The sequence below is a fragment of the Oryx dammah genome, unplaced genomic scaffold, assembly GCF_014754425.2.
Source record: "Oryx dammah isolate SB20612 unplaced genomic scaffold, SCBI_Odam_1.1 HiC_scaffold_12, whole genome shotgun sequence".
NCBI classification, from domain to species: domain Eukaryota; kingdom Metazoa; phylum Chordata; class Mammalia; order Artiodactyla; family Bovidae; genus Oryx; species Oryx dammah.
This window is the reverse complement of record NW_024070196.1, coordinates 6,676,390-6,696,080: the sequence shown is the minus strand read 5'-3', so window position 1 is coordinate 6,696,080 and position 19,691 is coordinate 6,676,390. Positions and strand designations below refer to the sequence as shown.

Below are 19,691 nucleotides of genomic sequence, written 5' to 3'. Positions count from 1 at the left end.
AATGTAGATTTTAAACAGCTGTAGGTGATAGCCAAGGTTCTTATCTTTGAACTTCATTTAAAAATAAAATGCAAAGAGGTAATGCGATATTTACTCACCTCAGCAGGTACCAGCTCACTGGGCCTCCAAGGGCCGGCTGCAGAAGCCGGGGGAAATGCCAGTCCTGGTGGGTGGGCTCCTGGAAACCACGAGGTGGGCCTCAGCGGCTCAGCTGCCACAATGGTGATCTCTGGGCGCCTGGAAACAGACAGAAGCCTCAGTGAGGTTTTGTCTGTTTGCAAGTGTTCAAAGATTTATGAAAATAACTATCAGCCAAGAAAGTGACATAAAGCCTGCCAGTCACAGAAATGACCTGTCTGGCCTGGGCTGTCTCTACCAGTATACCCAGGCAGGCTTCGAAGGAGCAAATGACAGCCATCTTCCAAGACATTGGCCTCAGAGAGTTAGAGATACAACTCGAGCACATTTCACTCTGCCTTGGTTGGTCAGAATTAAGAACCAAGACCCATACAACCTCGTTCTCCGAGGGCTCTGCTATCTAGCCTATGCTACAAACATAGGTGCATCATAAGGTAGAAAAATGCATTGGTCAAATGGAAATGTTTCGTTTCCTGTTATTCCAAGTACATACTCGGAAACAATACTATATAATTAGAACAGCTTCTTCCTCCTCACTCTACCTCTCCCTCAATCAGAGTCATCTTTAAGTGTTTAGAGTTGGCACGTTCACTTCTAGACCCTGATGTGTGTGTGTGTTTGTGTTCCTGGTCAGTTTGTACATGAATCTGATGATTAATCCTCAGTCCAGAGGAGCCACAGTGATTTAGATGTGGCTTCTTTCATTATTTTCTTAAGCTGATTCTCTGATCTCATGTTTAACCTTCAACCTGATTTTGTAACAAACACCAATTGCCTGACTCTGAGCAAACTCATCAACCTCTCTTGAGCCTCACTTTTCTCATCTAACAAATAAGTGTGATGATGACCTGCTCTGCCTTTCTCTGGTACTCTATGGAAAATAAAAATAAAATGCACTGCCATTATCAAAACTGTACATGCACACACATTCTCATGATAGCTTGTGAAACAGCAGAACCTGCCCATTGATTTTGTTTGAACTGTATTCCCTAAGAACCTCTGCTTACAGCTTTTAAAAATTAAAATAATAAGAATTACTTATTAGGACAAATAACTGAAATAAGAACATATTTCAATGAGAAAAATGATTAAACAAAGTATATGATCACCTCACAAATATTATTTAATCACAAAAGTCATATATTGGAAGAAATTGCATTGACAAAGGGACCTATAATTACCAGATCTAATTATGAAGAAAAGCCAGGTTCTGAGGTGTATGTACAGAATCTAGCTACCTATCTTCATAATCTGGAATGTACTATTCAAAGTTACTAACTGTTGCTGTCTTTACATAGGAGAGTGAATAAGCTCTGTTTTAATCTTTATATTTTTCTTAGTTTTCCAATACTTTCTGTAATGAGCATGTATTAAGAGTTAGAAAAATTGTTTCACAAATTGCATTTAGCCTTTAGCCCTCTTAGATATAATGCTAAGTGTAGCACAATTAACTTTCACTTCCCTCTGTGGAATCCAAGAGAGTCATTTCAATGTTTGCTGCTGCTGAGTCACTTCAGTCATGTCCAACTCTGTGTGACCCCAGAGACGGCAGCTCACCAGGCTCCCCCGTCCCTGGGATTCTCCAGGCAAGAACAATGGAGTGGGTTGCCATTTCCTTCTCCAATGCATGAAAGTGAAAAGTCAAAGTGAAGTCGCTCAGTTGTGTCCGACCCTTAGCGACCCCATGGACTGCAGCCCACCAGGCTCCTCTGCCCATGGGATTTTCCAGGCAAGAGTACTGGAGTGGGGTGCCATTGCCTTCTCTGATTATATAGCTTTTATCTAGATAGTGAGCTACTAGTTAATAAATGTTAACCACTATACATGTATTAGCCCTTGTGCCAACCCTATGATGTATTTTAAAGGCGGGGATACATAAACTAAGAAAGGTTAAGGAGCTTGCCTGAGGTCACAGGGTGAGACAGCAAAGTCAGGATTTGAACTTGGTTAAAGTCCGTGTTCATTACACTATATTTTAAGAAATCTGAAAGTAGGGACAATAAGTCTACCTTTCTACTCATCTGCCTGTCCACCCTCCCACCCATCCTACCATCGGTCCATCTGTTGGTCGTTCCTTCTGTCTGTACAGTGACTCACTCCTCCCTGCTCCCCCACCACCAGTCATCTAGCCATTTTTATTCACTTGCTATCTATCTAGCTTACCTGACTTTTCCTTTCGTTATCTTTCCTTTATTCAGTTTTCTATCCTGTTATCAGTTCATTCATCCATGGGGTATTTATTAAGCAACTATGAGGTACAAAGCATATCACTGAAGCATTTACAGCAATGCTTTCCATATAGCAATTGCTTAATAAACATTTTGAAACTGACTTCAGTAAATGATTACTGTCAAGAGACCATTTTCAGGCTTGTAATGCTTCTTTTCTCAAGAGAAACCATCATTCAAACTTGTAGATTAATTTAGAAAATGTATTGATGAGGTAAAACACTGTAATATACTGTTTATGAGAAAAATATGCAGTTTGTTAACTGATGATACTTTTAGTTCATAATTAGCAGAATATATGTCCTCTATTATAAATATAACCATACCTCCTGTCTCGATGAAGCTCACTCTGAATAGAAGTCCGAGAAGCTACAAAAGAAACAATACTCTGATATAGTACAAAATTCATACGTTGAATAAAGGTTTAAACTTTTACAGGATACAGTTTTGGAAAAAGCTAGCTGATACTTGACATTAGATAGAACATACGAATTTTACCACCCATAAGTAGAAAAGCAAATCAAAACAATCTTCTCATATGGCATAAAGTTAATTATAGTTATATATTTGAGTTGCATAAGAAAATATAGATTTCAAAACCATTCCAAAGCACGTTCTATGGTTCTGAAAATAATTTGAAGAATAAACAAAGCAGACAGCTATTAAGTAGAAACTGCCCGGTAAGAGCATTATGATTACAGGAAACAAAGATAGGCAGAAAAAAATTTTAAATATCTATTCTAATCCATATGAGTATGCTTTTGTGATATTTGTTTATAAGTCTATTATAAAGAGAGTGGAAGTGGTCAAATTTCCAACTATTTTCTCATTTTTCTTGAGTTTTATGAGGTTGTTTTGTTACTTAAATTAAGAGATAATACATGCAAAAAGTGTTCAAATCACTTTTATAAACATGTTTAGAGACTATTATTGTACATGCAGCACTAACTTTTCCCTTAAACCTCAAACTCCAAAAACTAGATGGATTATATTTTTCCATATTTAAAAATTCAATTCTGTATTAACCAGATGACTTGGAAAATGTGTCACACATGGGGTCACTATTACACACACATGTGTAACAGAGAACAGTATTCCTATTTTAAGAAGCACATTTAAAAGATACCTTAAAAAAATCAAATAGTATATGGTAAAAAATTTGTGGACAAAAGGGGATTTGTTTCAGATATCAACTATTTCTACTTCCTATGTCTCTTTGCTCTTCTACTTTTTAGTTCTTTTGATTTGAACAAGTTGAAGGTATGAATCTTTCTTCCTCCTGTTAAGTTCTGGTTCTCTCTGATCCAGGAGGCTGCCCAAGCGGAAGGCAGGGGCAGAGTTGGGAAAGGGGGTGAAATTCAGGCTGGGGCTGGTGCTGACAGCGGATCCTGCATGGGGTTAGCAAAGCAAACCTAACACCTGAAACCAAAACCCTTGGATCTCAAGTTGGAGGATGTTCTGACCTCCTATCATCAACCGGTGTGACTGACTGGTACATTGTCTATCAAGAGTTAAACCAAGTTGAGGTATATTTTCTCTACTGGAAAAAGAGTACAGAGAAGCTGAAGCTCTGAGCAGCAGGTCTGATTTGTAGGAATGGTTTCATTAAGTCAGAGGCTCACCAAGTAAGTTACAATCACATCACCACGATCACTAAAGCCAGAATCAGCAGACACAGCACTTTTAAAAGACATTGTGTTATGTATCATCACAAACATACCTCTTCCACGGGGCATTTTTGCTGTGTACTATTCATGAATGCTAAAGGAAAAAAAGAAGGGGTTACAGAAGAAGAAAGGGAGAAAAAAGAGTGAACCCAGTTGCCTAAGCTCTAAAAGGAATTCAGCAGCAAAACTCTTGCCATGCCACTGTTTCTCCCCCTCTGCATTTTGAGAAAAAGGAAAAGTTGATGAACCATAGTTTCAGAGACTAAAGAATTATGTTGCAGGCAGGATATCCACACACATAGCCACAGGGGGGAAAAAAATCTTCCTACAGTTTTTAGCAAAAAAAAAAAAAGAATCATTTTACAAAATCAATTTGCTACTTCAACAGGGATCAATTTTGAAGTATGAATAATATGTAAAAGGTAATTCAGTAGTCAATTTACATCTTTCAAATCGGTGGCTTTTCACTTGACTCTGCCCCTTCACACCAGCGGTTGTTAGTAACGCCCCCGCCCCCGCAAGCAGACTGGAGCCCCCACACTGATGGAGCAGGATGAGGGGACTGAAGGCCCCCTAACCCTACTTACAGGCCTCCTCCACAGTCTTGCAGAACCACTCCTCTCCCCTCTCCTGCTCTGAATTCCCCCCCTCACACTCCCTCATCTTTGAAATCTCTTTTCTCTCCTGACCCTTATAGGATGACTGGCACTTTTTGTCAGTGAACAAGTTCAGTAGCTAGAAACACTTCAGATTCTCATGGCAGATTTTCACATAGTGCCTCACAATCTTCCTGTTAGTTTCTCAGCTATCTGCTTAATCTCATTCTCATTTCACCAGATTAGACAGAGTTGATCTGGTTGTTGCCAGGAGAGTCACATCTGCCGCCACGGCCCCCACAGAACAACATGCCCCTCTGACCTCTGCCACACGCTGCCAGTCTTCCGTGCGTTTTGGATTAAGGCCACAGAACTAAGGCAAGGCTTTCTTAGTGAAACGCCTATTGTTTCATGAATTATTCGCCAAGTTTTCAGTTCATATGGCTAAATTCTCAGTACAAAGGGAATTCATATCCAGCTGTTTATAAAAGATTGAGATCTGGATTTGCAATATTAGTGCTAATAAAGAACTCTCCTAAATTCCAACAGGGTCATAAATCTGGATGGATCCTTCATGACCATCCTTCTCCAACCTCACAGATGAGCAGAATGACCAGTTAACCTCCTTGTGGAGCCAGGACAGCTGGATGCTAGCCCTCATTCTAAATAATTCAAAATTATCAACTAAATGATAGGCAGGAGAAATAAACACATAGAAGGATTATATTACAAGCATCTTTGCTATAGTACTACCTTACCAATAAAAATCACAGTAATAAAAATACTAATTACATTTGCTTCAGACAGAGTATAAACTAGAGGCATTTGACATGGTAACAGGAATGCCCTTGGAGTGGAAAGCTCAAAAGGGCCTTGAAGTCAGGAAGTCTAGGCTCACATCTCTGACCTATCTCATGAAGCCATTTAATCTCCTAGACTCAGTATCCCCATCTGTAAAATGGGGTTAACACCCACCATGCTGGCGGTTATTTTATAATGTAAATGAACAGTTGCTGGCTCATAAAAAGCAATGAATATTAGCTACATCTGTGAATTTCAAAGAATAATTTCCTCTTAAAAAGTTAATGAAAGGAAAAGCATGAATTTCCACATGTATCCGCATAGAACACGTTCAAGAACTCTGCCCCAAATATTTAGTGTTCACAAGAATGAACACAAAATGAAGAATCTCAAGACTTGACTGGATCCAGAATCATTATGAAAGAATTTAAAATACAATCAGTTAAGGAAAATTGCTTTCAAAATATGATAAGGTCTCTTCCTTGTCAAGAATAGATGACTAAGTCTGGGATAGGAAAGCAAACATTTTATTGGGTTGGGCAAGACAAAATTTCCACTTCATGGATCACAGCCTTGACATAGCTAAGGGGCTTGTATAACACAGTGAATCTATGAGCCATGCTACCATGCAGGGCCTACCAACACGGACGAGTCACAGTGAAGAGTTCTGACAAAATGCGGTCCACTGGAGGAGGGAATGGCAAGCTACTGTAGGAAAGAAAGCACGCATGATCTGGATGACTTTGATTTGCTCAGCGTATAAAATGAAGAAAATAATACCTACTTTATTAGGGTTGTTTTAAGGATATCCTTCACAGATCCCTCCCTTATCGTTGCGAAGGGGCGTACGTAACTCAATGCAGCCATGAGCCATGCCACGCAGGTGGGTCGCAGTGGAGAGTTCTGACAAAACATGACCCACTGGAGGAGGAAATGGCAAACCACCCCAGTATTCTTGCCCGGAGAATCCCACAGACAGTATGAAAAGGCAAAAAGATACGACACCGGGATGAGCTCTGCAGGTCAGAAGGCCTCCAATACACTACTAGGGAAGAGCAGAGGGCAATTAGTAATAGCTCCAGTAAGAGTGAAGCAGCTGGGCCAGAGCAGAAATGACACTCAGTTGTGGCTGGTAGTAAAAGTAAAGTCTGATGCTGTTAAGAACAATTTTGCATAGGAATCTAGAATGTTAGGTCCACAAATCAAGGTATATTGGACATGGTCAGGCAGGAGATGAACTAAAATGGATGGGAATGGGTGAATTTAATTCAGATGACCATTACATACACTACTGTGGGCCAGAATCCCTTGGAAGAAAGAGAGTAGCCCTCATAGTCAACAAGAGTCCAAAATGCAGTACGTGCATGCAGTCTCAAAAACGAGAGAATGATCTCGGTTTGTTTCCAGGGCAAACCATTCAACATCACAGTGATCCAAGTCTATACCCCAACCACTGATGTTGAAGAAGCTGAAGTTGACTAGTTCTATGCAGACCTAGGACATCTTCCAGAACTAACACACATACACACACACACACACAAATGTCCTTTTCATCACAGGGGATTGGAATGCAAATGTAAGGAGTCAAGAGATCCCCAGAATAACAGGTAAGATTGGGCTTGAAGTACAAAATGAGGCAGGGCAAAGGCTCAAAGAGTTTTGTCAAGAGAACACACTGGTCATAGCAAAACCTTTTCCCAACAACACAATACTAAAATCAGACTGACTATGTTTTTTGCAGCCAAAGATGGAGAAACACTATACAGTCAGCAAAAACAAGACTTGGAAGTGACCGTGGCTCAGATCATGAGCTCCTTATTGTAAAATTCAGACTTAAATTTAAAAAAGTAGGAAAAACCACTAGGCAATTCAGGTATGACTTAGATCATACCTGACAAATAGATTCAAGGGATTAGATCTGGTAGCCAGAGTGCCTCAAGAACTATGGATGAGGTTCGGAACATTGTTCAGGAAGCAGTGACCAAAACCATCCCAAAGAACAAAAATGCAAGAAGGCAAAGTGGTTGGCTGAAGAGGCCTTAAAAATAGCTGAGAAAATAAGAGACAAGAAAGGCAAGGGACAAGTTCAGTTCAGTTCAGTCGCTCATATGTACTCTGCACATAAGTTACATAAGTAGGGTGATAACATACAGCCTTGACGTACTTCTTTCCCAATTTAGAACCAGTCCGTTGTTCCAGTCCAGTTCAGTTGCTCAGTCGTGTCTGACTCTGTGACCCCATGGACTGCAGCATGCAGGCTTCCCTGTCCAGCACCAACTCCCAGAGCTTGCTCAAATTCATGTCCATCGAGTCGGTGATGCCATCCAACTGGTGATGCCATCCAACCATTGTTTCATGTCTGGTTCTAACTGTTGCTTCTTGACCTGTACACAGATTTCTCAGGAGGCAGGTAGGGTGGTCTAGTATTCCCATCTCTTGAAGAATTTTCCACAGTTTGCTGTGATCCACACAGTTAAAGGCTTTGGCATAGTCAATAAAGCAGAATAAGACATTTTTCTGGAACTCTCTTGCTTTTTCTATGATCCAACAGATGTTGCCCACAGTAGTAGATGTAATGGTCATCTGAATTAAATTTGCCCATTCTGATTCATTTTAGTTCACTGATTTCTAAAAGGTCAGTGCTCACTTTGCCATCCCCTGTTTGACCACTTCCAATTTTCCTTGATTGATGGAACTAAATTCCAGGACCCTATGCAATATTGTTCTTTACAACATGAGATTTCACTTCCATCACCAGTCACATCCAAAACTGGGCACTGTTTTCGCTTTGACTCAGCCTCTTCATTCTTTCTGGAGCTATTTCTCCACTCTTCTCCAGTAGCATACTGGACATCTACCAAGCTGGGGAGTTCATCTTTCAGCCACAGGACTGGAAAAGATCAGTTTTCATTTCAATTCCAAACAAGGGCAATGCCAAAGAATGTTCAAACTACTGTATAATTGTGCTCATTTCACATGCAAGCAAGGTTATACTCAAAATCTTTCAAGCTAGGCTTCTGCATTATGTGAACTGAGACCATCCGGATGTACTAGCTGGGTTTCAAAGAATCAGAAGAACCAGAGATCAAATTGCCAACATCCGTTGGATCATAGAAAAAACAAGAAAGTTCCAGAGAAGCATCTACTTCTGATTCACTGACTATACTAAAGCCTTTAACTCTGTGGATCACAACAAACTGTGGAAAATTCTTAAAGAGATGGGAATACTAGACTACCTTACCTGCCTCCTGAGAAACCTAAATGCAGGTCAAAGCAAGAGTTAGAACTGGACATTGAACAACAGACTGGTTCTAAATTGCGAAAGGAGTACATCAAGGCTGTATATTGTCACTCTGCTTATTTAACTTATATGCAGAGTACATCATGCGAAATGCCAGGCTGGCTGAAGCACAAGCTGGAATCAAGATTGCCAGGAGAACTTTCAATAACCTTAGATATGGAGATGACACCACCCTTATGAAAGAAAGTGAAGAGGAACTGAAGAGCCTCTTGATGAAAGTGAAAGAAGAGAGTGAAAAAGCTGGCTAAAAACTCAACATTCAAAAAACAAAGATCATGGCATCCAGTCCCATCACTTCATGGCAAATAGATGCAGAAACAATGGAAACAGTGAGAGACTTTACTTTTTTGGGCTCCAAAATCACTGCAGATGGTAACTGCAGCCATGAAATTAAAAGATGTTTGTTCCTTGGGAAAAAAAAGCTAGGAGCAACCTAGACAGCATATTAAAAAGCAGAGACCTTATTTAGCTGACAAAGGTCCATCTAGTCAAAGCTATAGTTTTTCTAGTAGTCACATATGGATGTGAGAGTTAGACTATAAAGAAAGCTAAGCACAGAACAATTGATGCTTTTGAACTTTGGTGTTGGAGAAGACTTTTGAAGGTCCCTTGGACTGCAAGGAGATCAAACCAGTCCATCCTAAAGAAAATCAGTCCTGAATATTCATTGGAAGGACTGATGCTGAAGCTGAAGCTCCAATACTTTGGCCACCTGATGTGAAGAACTGACTCATTGGAAAAGACCCTGATGCAGGGAAAGATGAAGGCAGGAGGAAAAGGGAATGACAGAGGATGAGATGGCATCACCGACTTGATGGACAAGAGTATGAGCAAGCTCCGGGAGTTGGTGATGGACAGGGAAGCCTGGCGTGCTGCAGTCCATGTGGGTCACAAAGAGTCAGACGTGACTTAGAGACTGAACTGACTGACTGACCGTAGGCAAGAATCCCTTAGAAGAAATGGAGTATCTCTTATAGTCAACAAAAGAGTCTGAAATGCAGTACTTGGGTGCAATCTCAAAAATGACAGAATGATCTCTGTTAGTTTCCAAGGCAAACCATTCAATCCAAGTCTATGCCGGAACCATTAATGCCAAAGAAGCTGAAGTTGAACGGTTCTATGAAGACCTATACAAGACCTTCTAGAACTAACACCAAAAAAGATGTCCTTTTTGTCATAGGGGACTGGAATGCAAAAGTAGGAAGTCAAGAGATACTTGGACTAACAGGGAAGTTTGGCCTTAGAGTACAAAATGAAGCAGGGCAAAGGCTAACTCTTTTGTCAAAGAGTTTTGTAGTCGTCATAGTGAACACCCTCTTCCAACAACACAAAAGATGACTCTACACATGGACATCACCATATAAGTCAATGTTGAAATCAGACTGATTATATTCTTTGCAGTTGAAGATGGAGAAACTCTATACAGTCAGCCAAAACAAGACTGGGAGCTGACCGTGGCTCAGATCATGAATTCTTTATTGCCAAATTCAGACTGAAATTGAAGAAAGTAGGGAAAACCACTAGACCATTCAGATATATGACCTAAATCAAATTCCTTACGATTATACAGTAGAAGTGACAAATAGTCAAGGGATTAGATCTGATAGAGTGCCTGAAGAATTATGGATGTAGGTTCGTGACATTGTACAGGAAGCAATGATTAAGACCATCCCCAGGAAAAAGAAATGCAAAAAGTCAAAACAGTTGTCTGAGGAGGCCTTACAAATAGCTGAGAAAAGAAGAGAAGTGAAAAGCAAAGGAGAAAAGGAAAGATATACCCATCTGAATGCAGAGTTCCAAAGAATAGCAAGGAGAAGTAAGAAAGCCTTCCTCAGTGATCAATGCAAAGAAATAGAGGAAAACAATAGAATGGGAAAGACTAGAAATCTCTTCAAGAAAATTAGAGATACCAAAGGAACATTTCATACAAAGGTGAGCACAATAAAGGAGAGAAACAGTATGGACCTAAAAGAAGCAGAAGATACTAAGAAGAGGTGGCAAGAATACACAGAAGATCTATACAAAAAAGATCGTAATGACCCAGATAACCATGATGGTGTGACCACTCGCCTAGAGCCAGACATCCTGGAGAGTGCGAAGAAGTCAAGAGGCCCTTTGGAAGCATCACTAAGAACAAAGTTAGTGGAGGTGATGGAATTCCAGCTGAGCTATTTAACTTCATAAAAGATGATGTTGTGAAACTGATACACTCAATATGCCAGCAAATTTGGAAACTCAGCAGTGGTCACAGGACTGGAAAAGAGATAAATGGAAAGATAAACCCAATTGAACATGGAGTTCCAGAGAATAACACGGAGAGATAGATAAGAAAGCTGTCTTAAATGAACAACGCAAAGAAATAGAGGAAAACAACAGAATGGGAAAGACTAGAGATCTCTTCAAGAAAATTAGAGATATCAAGGGGACACTTTATGCAAGGATGGGAACAATAAAGGACAGAGACAGTAATGACCTAAGAGAAGCAGAAAAGATGAAGAAGAGGTGGCAAGAATACACAGAACTGTACAAGAAAGATCTTAACGATCAGAGTAAGCACAATGGTGTGGTCACTCCCTTAGGCTGGATATCTTGAAGAGGCAAGTCAAGTGGGCCTTAGGAAGCATTACCATGAACAGAGCTAGTGGAGGTGATGGAATTCCAGCTGAGCTACTTAAAATCCAAAAAGATGATGCTGTTAAAGTACTGCACTCAATATGTCAGCAAATTTGGAAAACTCAGCAGAGGCCACAAGACTGGAAAAGATAAGTTTTATTCCAATTCCAAAGAAAGGCAATGCCAAAGAATGTTTAAACTACTGTGCAACTGTGCTCATTTCACATGCAAGCAAGGTTATACTCCAAATCCTTCAAGCTAGCCTTCAACATTATGTGAATGGAGAACTTCTAGATGTACAAGCTGGGTTTCAAAAAGGCAGAGGAACCAGAGAACAAACTGTCAACAGTCACTGGATCATGAAGAAAGCCAGAGAGTTCCAGAAATCACCTGCTTCTGTTTCATTGACTATGCTAAAGCCTTTGACTGTGTGCATCACAATGAACTGTGGAAAATTCTTAAAGAGATGGGAGGGTCAGACCACTTTACCTGCCTTCTGAGAAACCTGCATGCAGGTCAAGAAGCAACAGATAGAACTGAATATGGAATGACTGGTTCAAAATGGAGAAAGGAGTACATCAAGGCTGTATATTATCACTCTGCTTATTTAACTTATATGCAGAGTACATCATGTGAAATGCCAGGATGAATCAATCACAAGCTAGAATCATCACTGCTGGGAGAAATATCAACAACTTCAGATATGCAGATAATACCACCCTAATGGCAAAAAGCAAAGAAGAACTAAAGAGCCTCTTGATTCCAGTCATGAAATAAAAGACACTTGTTCCTTGGAAGAAAAGCTAAGACAAACCTAGACAGCATATTAAAAAGCAGAGACATCACTTTGCCGACAAGGGTTCGTATGGTAAAGCTATGGTTTTTCCAGTAGTCATGTATGGATGTGAGAGAGTTGAACCATAAAGAAGGCTGATTGCTGAAGAACTGAAGCTTTTGAACTGTGGTGCTAGAGAAGACTCTGAAGAGTCCCTTCAACTGCAAGGAGATCAAACCAGTCAATCCTGAAGGAAATAAACCCTGAATATTCTTTGGAAGGACTGATGCTGAAGCTGAAGCTCCAATACTTTGGCTACCTGGTGTGAAGAGTTGACTCATTTGAAAACACCCTGATGCTGGGAAAGATTGAAGGTAAAAGGAGAAGAGGGCAACAGAGGGTGAGATGGTTAGATAGCATCACCAAATCAATGGACATGAATTAACAAGCTCAGGGAGATAGTGGAGGACAGAGGATCTTGGCGTGCTGCCATCCACAGGGGTTACAAAGAGTCAGACATGACTTAGTGACTGAACAACAACAACAAAGACAAAATCTGCTTATGCCTTTTTCTTATATGATGGACAAAAAGGGGGATGGAGAGGGAATGACACAGTTATTCTGCGTTCTATTTTATATGGCAGCACCCAAGGATCTGCTTGCCCTTCTCGCCTAAACAGCAAAAATAAATATAACCAACAGAGTTCTTTAGTGTATACAAAGTGAGTGCTACATTAAATGACAACTGGGTTATTATTTTTTTTTTAAAGACATCTTAAAGCAGGCATTTCCTTATGTTTTATCTTCTCCCTCCTTCCCTCTCCTCTGGGGCCCTGCTTCATCTCTTCCTCTCCACCCTTCTCCTCTACAGTGTAGTCTCCCCACCGGCTCTTTCCTCGGGGCCTACAAACATCTCCAAGCTCCTTTCTAAACAGTCTACACATGTGCACAGATCTCTTTGCTTGACCCGCCATCCTTCTCCTTCTCTTTCTACCCAGTTCATGAAAGAGGAGCCTATCCAGCTGCCCCCACTTCACATGCTCCATTCACTGTTGAAATGAAGTGCGGCTTCCAGCTTCAATATTCTCCCAAACCTATCTACTCAAAGTTCACTTCTGGCCTCTTGACCACCACACACACCCTAGTCTCACCACCTGTCACCTCACCTGCTGCAGCAGTAAGAGCTGTCTGCAGTTTTCACTCATTCTTTTTGAAAACCTCTCCTTCCTTGGCCACTAACATCCAGCTGTCTCCGAGTTTTTCTATTACTGGCATCCTTCTTTTTCAGCTTTTTTTGGTCCCCTCCTCCTTAGCCGACCTCTCCTAAGCATTGCATGGTACAGAGGCCTCAGGTTAAGCAAGATCCATCCTGGAGGATCTACAGGAAATCAGGTATCCCCCCCAAAAGAGGTCTTGAAATCCAACAGGGAGGCAAGGTAAGAAGTCATGGAACAAAGGCAGGAGTTGGCAGACGAGACTCCTGTGAGAGGAGGTCACATCTCTCCAGCTCTACAGAACCTTAAATGCATGGCTTGATCTCAGATACCGATGTTTCACAAGATTCTGTCTTTTTCACCTTCTCTATTTCTTGTTTTTTTGTTTCATTTTTTCTCCCACCTTTTCTACTGATTGTCAACACTACCTTCCTAAATATTGAACTACTTCCAGGGTTTTTCTTACACACAGATAACCTTAATAACCTCAAGTTATACCTTTAGCTTGTCAAGGCTATGGTTTTTCCAGTGGTCAGGTATGGATGTGAGAGTTGGACTGTGAAGAAAGCTGAGCACCAAAGAATTGATGCTTTTGAACTGTGGTGTTGGAGAAGACTCTTGCGAGTCCCTTGGACTGCAAGGAGATCCAACCAGTCCATTCTGAAAGGGATCAGCCCTGGGATTTCTTTGGAGGGAATGATGCTGAAGCTGAAACTCCAGTACTTTGGCCACCTCATGCGAAGAGTTGACTCATTGGAAGAGACTCTGATGCTGGGAGGGATTGGGGGCAGGAGGAGAAGGGGACGATAGAGGATGAGATGGCTGGATGGCATCACTGACTTGATGGACATGAGTCTGAGTGAACTCCAGGAGTTGGTAATGGACAGGGAGGCCTGGCGTGCTGTGATTCATGGGGTCACAAAGAACTGGACACGACTGAGCAACTGAACTGAACTGATACCTTTAGCAAGAAACTCTTACCTAATTTCGAAATCCTATTTTTCTTTCTAGATTCCTTTCCTGCCCCATCTCCCTCACTTTCCCCAAGGGCTCTAAGCCATGTACAGCTATTATAAACTTTTCATTTCATATATGAATTCCCACCAACATCAATTGTGGCATTCCCACACCTTTATAATTCATGACCATCATCAAAAAATTAAATATGGGAAATGTGGAATGCTTTTCTGTGTTGTCGCCTGACAAAGTATTCACTGCAATGGTTCATTGGAGAAGGAAATGGCAACCCACTCCAGTGTTTTTGCCTGGAGAATCCCAGGGATGGGAGAGCCTGGTGGGCTGCCGTCTATGGGGTCACACAGAGTCGGACATGACTGAAGTGACTTAGCAGCAGCAGCAGCAGCAGCAATGGTTCAAATGCATGCCCTTCACACCTGTGGGTATCATAAATTCATACTAAATATTATAAGTTATGTTTTTAAAAACAGGATACTTCTCCTGAGGGTAGTGACCTCAGTTCAAATAACGCAAAGAACATTTAATATCCCTTTCTTATCTTTATTTTTTAAAATAACAGTTAATTCAGGTGGTGCAATGGTAAAGAATTTGCCTGCCAATGCAGGAGATGCAAGAGACGTGGGTTCGATCCCTGGGTCAGGAAGATTCCCTGGAGAAGAAAATGGCAACCCACTTCAGTATTCTTGCCTGGGAAATCTCATGGACAGAGGAGCCTGGCGGGCTACAGTCCATGGGGTCTCAAAGAGTTGGGCAAGACTGAGTGACTGAGCACACACCATCCGTGTTCTATTTGGAAAAGGGATGTTTGCAAAGCCTTATATTAAAAAGAATGTTGAACTCTTGTACCAAGAGCAAATTTTAAAGCTTTAACCAAGAAGTAAAGTCAGGAAGTATGAATGCACCATTTTAGAAAGAGTTATGTTACAGTACTTCTATCGTGTATGTGGAAGCGTAAGCTGAACTCCATAAGCATTTATAGAGTGAAACAAAAATAGCATGGAAGCAAATCGGTAAAAAAGTACAGGATCTGATGTTTTTGAAACCCATCAGATGTCTCTACCTATGGAAAATAGTTACAATTTATATTAGATCATTAAAATTGACTAGATAATACATTTGTTAAAAACAGGTGCGTTCTCTAAAAGAAAAATACTGTTCTCAGGAACTGGTTTATAAATAAATCAAAGTTGAAAACAATCTTGAAAACCCAGCTGCTTGTCTGAAATGGTTTATTATTCCTTAGGAGAAGCTACTCTTCTCAGAGTCTTTGTAAGATTCATCAAATACAATCATTTGCTGGAAATCTAAATCATCATTTAAAATTATTTCAGTGGAAAATACAGAGCAGGAAAAATAAACTTACATCTCTTGATTACTGCTCTAATTGATGACAAGGGTCCTTGGCTAGAAAAAGAAAGAAAAAAAAGTTATTACACATTCATTCATTAATCTTTTTAAAGCAGAATCATTTATAATGCCAGATCATTTCTGGGATGCAAATAGCTGCAAGCAGCCAGTTGATATATTAGTTACTGGACTATCATATTTAAGAAACACAAATTAAAAAACTTTAAAAATTGCCTTTGAGGGACTTCCTTGGCAGTGCAGTGGTTAAGAACCCGCACTTCTACTGCAGGTAGCACGTTCAATCCCTGCTCAGGTAACTAAGATCCTGCGTGCCTTGCAATATGACCCCCCCAAAAAAATTGCCTCTGCTATTTAAGATGCTTTATGAGAACTGAGGAGGCTAGCAGAAGTAAAATTTTGCCTTAAAACTTAAAAAAAAATTTTTTTTTAATATTTATTTTCATTTTTGGTTTCGTTGGGTCTTTGATGCTCTGTGCAGGCTTTTTCTAGTTGCAGCAAGTGGAGGCCACTCTTCGTGGTGGTGCACAGGTTTCTCGAGCCTCTGCGGAGCACAGGCTCTAGGCGTGCTTCAGCAGCCGCAGCATATGGGCTCAGTACTTGTGGCACATGGGTTAAGTTGCTCTGCGGGATATGGAATCTTCCTGGACCAGGGATCAAACCTGTGTTCCTGCACTGGCAGGTGGATTCTTCTCCACTGTGCTACCATGGAAGCCTTAAAATGGTTTTCATACTTCTGCACAGAGAATCTTCCAGTAAAATTCTGGACATAAAGTCAGGTAGTAATTACATGGTGCCCAAAAGAATTTTGACCTGCTATATCTCTTTTGTGTTTTGACATTAGAATTCCTGTCTTCTACATCACATCAAAATAGATCATTTTTATAGTCAATTTGCCGTGGCTCAGATGGCAAAGAATCTGCCTACAATGTAGAAGAGCTGGGTTTGATCCCAGGGTCGAGAAGATCTCCTGGAGAAGTAAATGGCTACCCACTCCAGTATTCTTGCCTGGAGAATTCCAGGGACAGAGGAGCCTGGGGGGCTACAGTTCACTGGGTCACAGTCAGACACAACTAAGCGACTGACACTTTCACCTTTACTTTTTTATTGACCTAAAGACCAACAGCATTTCTTCCTAAGATTAGAATTACAAACATCACTTCTGCTTGCTCTGGGTTTTGTTCAGTAGCTGGTTGGTCCTGGCTGCCCCTGACTATGTGATCTTGGCTGAGTCACAGAAACCTTGCGAGCCTCATCTTACTGGTCGAAACCATCTGGCTGCAAAGGGTAATACTATTAACACTAGTTTGTACGGTTGCTTGTTCATTTGTTTCTTGTCTTTATTCAAACCAGCTGGATTGTCTTTGGAATCATTTAGAAAAAATATACAACCATGAAATTTTAATCATACGATTCAGGAAAAAATACTTGTTTAAAAATTCCTCATTTGTTTTTTTAATGCTTTTTAAAAAATTTATACTTATTTTCCAGTTTGTGCTCTTTTAAAAGTTTATGCCTGTAGTAATCTATATAAATCCCCTTGCTAGATAGATAAGATAAAACTTCAAGAAGATACAATGATATATCAGTTCAGTTTATGGGAGGAATACTTTTAAGCATATACTGTTATACCAGAGAAGGAAGAAAAAAAAAAAAAACACTCCAGGAGGTCTCCAATATCATGATGGTAGGACCATAATTAAAAATATAGTATTTTCAGCAACATTTATTTGTTAAATAAAGGTTCTTGAAGGCTTTCTGTAAAAAACTACTTGAATAAAGATTGATATATGGTAATGTAGAAGTGATATTAATAACGGCACTAAAATACAAGTAGGTTGACTGAAGTTTTGAGAAGAAACTTCTTGGTGCAAAACTGGAGAGACTACATGTTAACATCATGTTGACTTAGATATTAGCAATGAAAAGGATCAGAATCAGTACTTAGAAACATGTGTCCAGGCAGGGTATAATGGATATAATCAAATGTCTACATGTAGTAATCTCCTTATTTAATACCACTGATTTTATAGGATGTCAGATGCTAAAGCTGAAACTCCAGTACTTTGATCACCTCATGCGAAGAGTTGACTCATTGGAAAAGACTCTGATGCTGGGAGGGATTGGGGGCAGGAGGAAAAGGGGACGACAGAGGATGAGATGGCTGGATGGCATCACTGACTCGATGGACGTGAGTTTGAGTGAACTCCGGGAGATGGTGATGGATAGATAGGGAGGCCTGGTGTGCTGCAATTCACGGGGTTGCAAAGAGTCAGACATGACTGAGAGACTGAACTGAACTGATGACACTTTGTTATCTATGTAAAGGAGAAAGGCATATTGACTGGGGTGGAACATGGTAGAGGGTGTTAGGGTTAAACTGTTCCTCCCCACTCCAACCAAAAAATATGTTGAATTCCTAATCCCTAGTACCTAGAGTGACCTTATTTGGAAATAAGGTCGGTACAGATGTCATTACTAGTCAAGATGAGGTCATCATAGAGTGGGGTGGGCCCCTGATTCCAATGTTACTAGTGTCCTTACAGGCAGTCCATGTGAAGACAGAGGCCCAGACAGGGAAAGTGCTGCGTGACACGGGGAGTTGGGAAGCCGCTGCCAGCTGAGGAATGCGAAGACACCGCAGACCCCCAGAAGCTAGGAAGAGGCAAGGGAGGACTCCCCTGTGGCTCTCAGGGGAAGAACGACCCCTCTTGACAGGCCGGATTTCAGTCTTCTAGACTCTGGAACTGTGAGACAACACATTTCTGTCGTAAGTCACCCAGTTTGTTAGGGCAGCCTCTAGAGTGCTGAGTGGGAGTGATAATTCATGGAGCTGTATACTTCGTGTATTTTTCTGTATGTTTACATTTAAATTAAAATGTGTGTCAGGAATTCCCTGGTGGTCCAGTCCTTCAGACTGCGCTTTTACTAGCAAGGGTGAGGGGTCAATCCCTTGTTGGTGGATTAGGATCCCACAAGCTGCTGTTGGGGTGGAGGGCAGGGGCGCTGGAAACCTTGTTACAAAATCAAATTCTGACTGAGATGAGCTCAGGTTCTACAATTCTCAAGACTTGCAGCATCATGTTTAGGCTAGATCCAGAAACCAACCAACATCTTATTTCTGGTTTAAAGTTCTGCTTTAGTGGTTGGTCAAATGCAGGTCTATGGGAATCAGGTTTGGGAGATGCTGGAGCAGCCTCCAGGCTGTGCGGTGCACACAACACAATTTCTGAGCCTCAAACGTAGCTGTGGTTGGAAACCTCGTGGTTTTGTAGATGCCCCCTCATCTCCACCTTTCTGCAGAGCCCAGGCTACAGGTGAGGGTACCACTCCATAGCCTTAAAAGAAGACCTATGGGAATCCTGCTCGGCACAGTTCAGGCTCCCGTCCCAGCGCGGAACACCCAGCTAGGAGGGCCACTACGGAGCGGCAGGTATAGTCACCTGACCTCTGATTAAAGAAGGGGGCAGCAGAGCCTGCTGTGGATCCAACTGCCCATAGTCACTTCCAGCACCTCCGCTTGCCAGCTGGTGCAACTTTGTGCGGTTTCAACTCCTTAGCTTCTCCAAGGAACCTTGTTTCCTCACGTATAAAAGCACAGGTAACTCAGCTCCCTCACTAGGTTGCTGTGAAGCGTAAGAGGGAGAAACCATTAAAGCAGTAGACGCCAACCTCCAGGATCTAGTGTCTGTGATCTGAGGTGGAGCTGAAGGAATAATAACAGATATAAGGTGCGCAATAAATGTAATATGCTAGAATAACCCCCAAACCACCCCACCCCACCCTCACCTGCCCCGGGTCCGTGGAAAAACTGTCTTCCACAAAACTGATTACTGGTGCCAGAAAGGTTGGGGACTGCTGTATGAAAGCATTTGATACAATGCCTGGAATGAAGTGTGTGTTCATTAAATACAAGTTGCTGTGAGCATGATTCATTTGTTCATAATCTTTGGGGGCATCACGAAACATCTGACCACACATATAAACCTTGACAAGTTTTCACTTTGCGGTCTGA

General features: G+C 41.2%; 1 protein-coding gene across 4 annotated transcripts in view; it reads right to left on the bottom strand.

The window, feature by feature from the left end:
- Positions 1 to 19,691, bottom strand: part of SH3D19 (SH3 domain containing 19) — a 111,836-nt gene that overhangs the window by 49,812 nt on the left and 42,333 nt on the right. For 2 of the 4 annotated variants that reach the window (XM_040251461.1, XM_040251462.1), the window contains exons 3-5: positions 15,675 to 15,715; positions 2,693 to 2,735; positions 99 to 237 (exon numbers count right to left, since the gene is read on the bottom strand). Coding sequence is in view for 2 of the 4 variants with exons in the window: in XM_040251459.1 (XP_040107393.1) it covers positions 99 to 237; positions 2,693 to 2,735; positions 4,087 to 4,102 (198 nt within the window). In the remaining 2 variants the exon portion in view is untranslated. Of the gene's footprint in view, positions 1 to 98; positions 238 to 2,692; positions 2,736 to 4,086; positions 4,128 to 15,674; positions 15,716 to 19,691 lie in introns of all 4 variants that reach the window. The other 2 variants (XM_040251459.1, XM_040251460.1) reach the window with 2 other exon arrangements.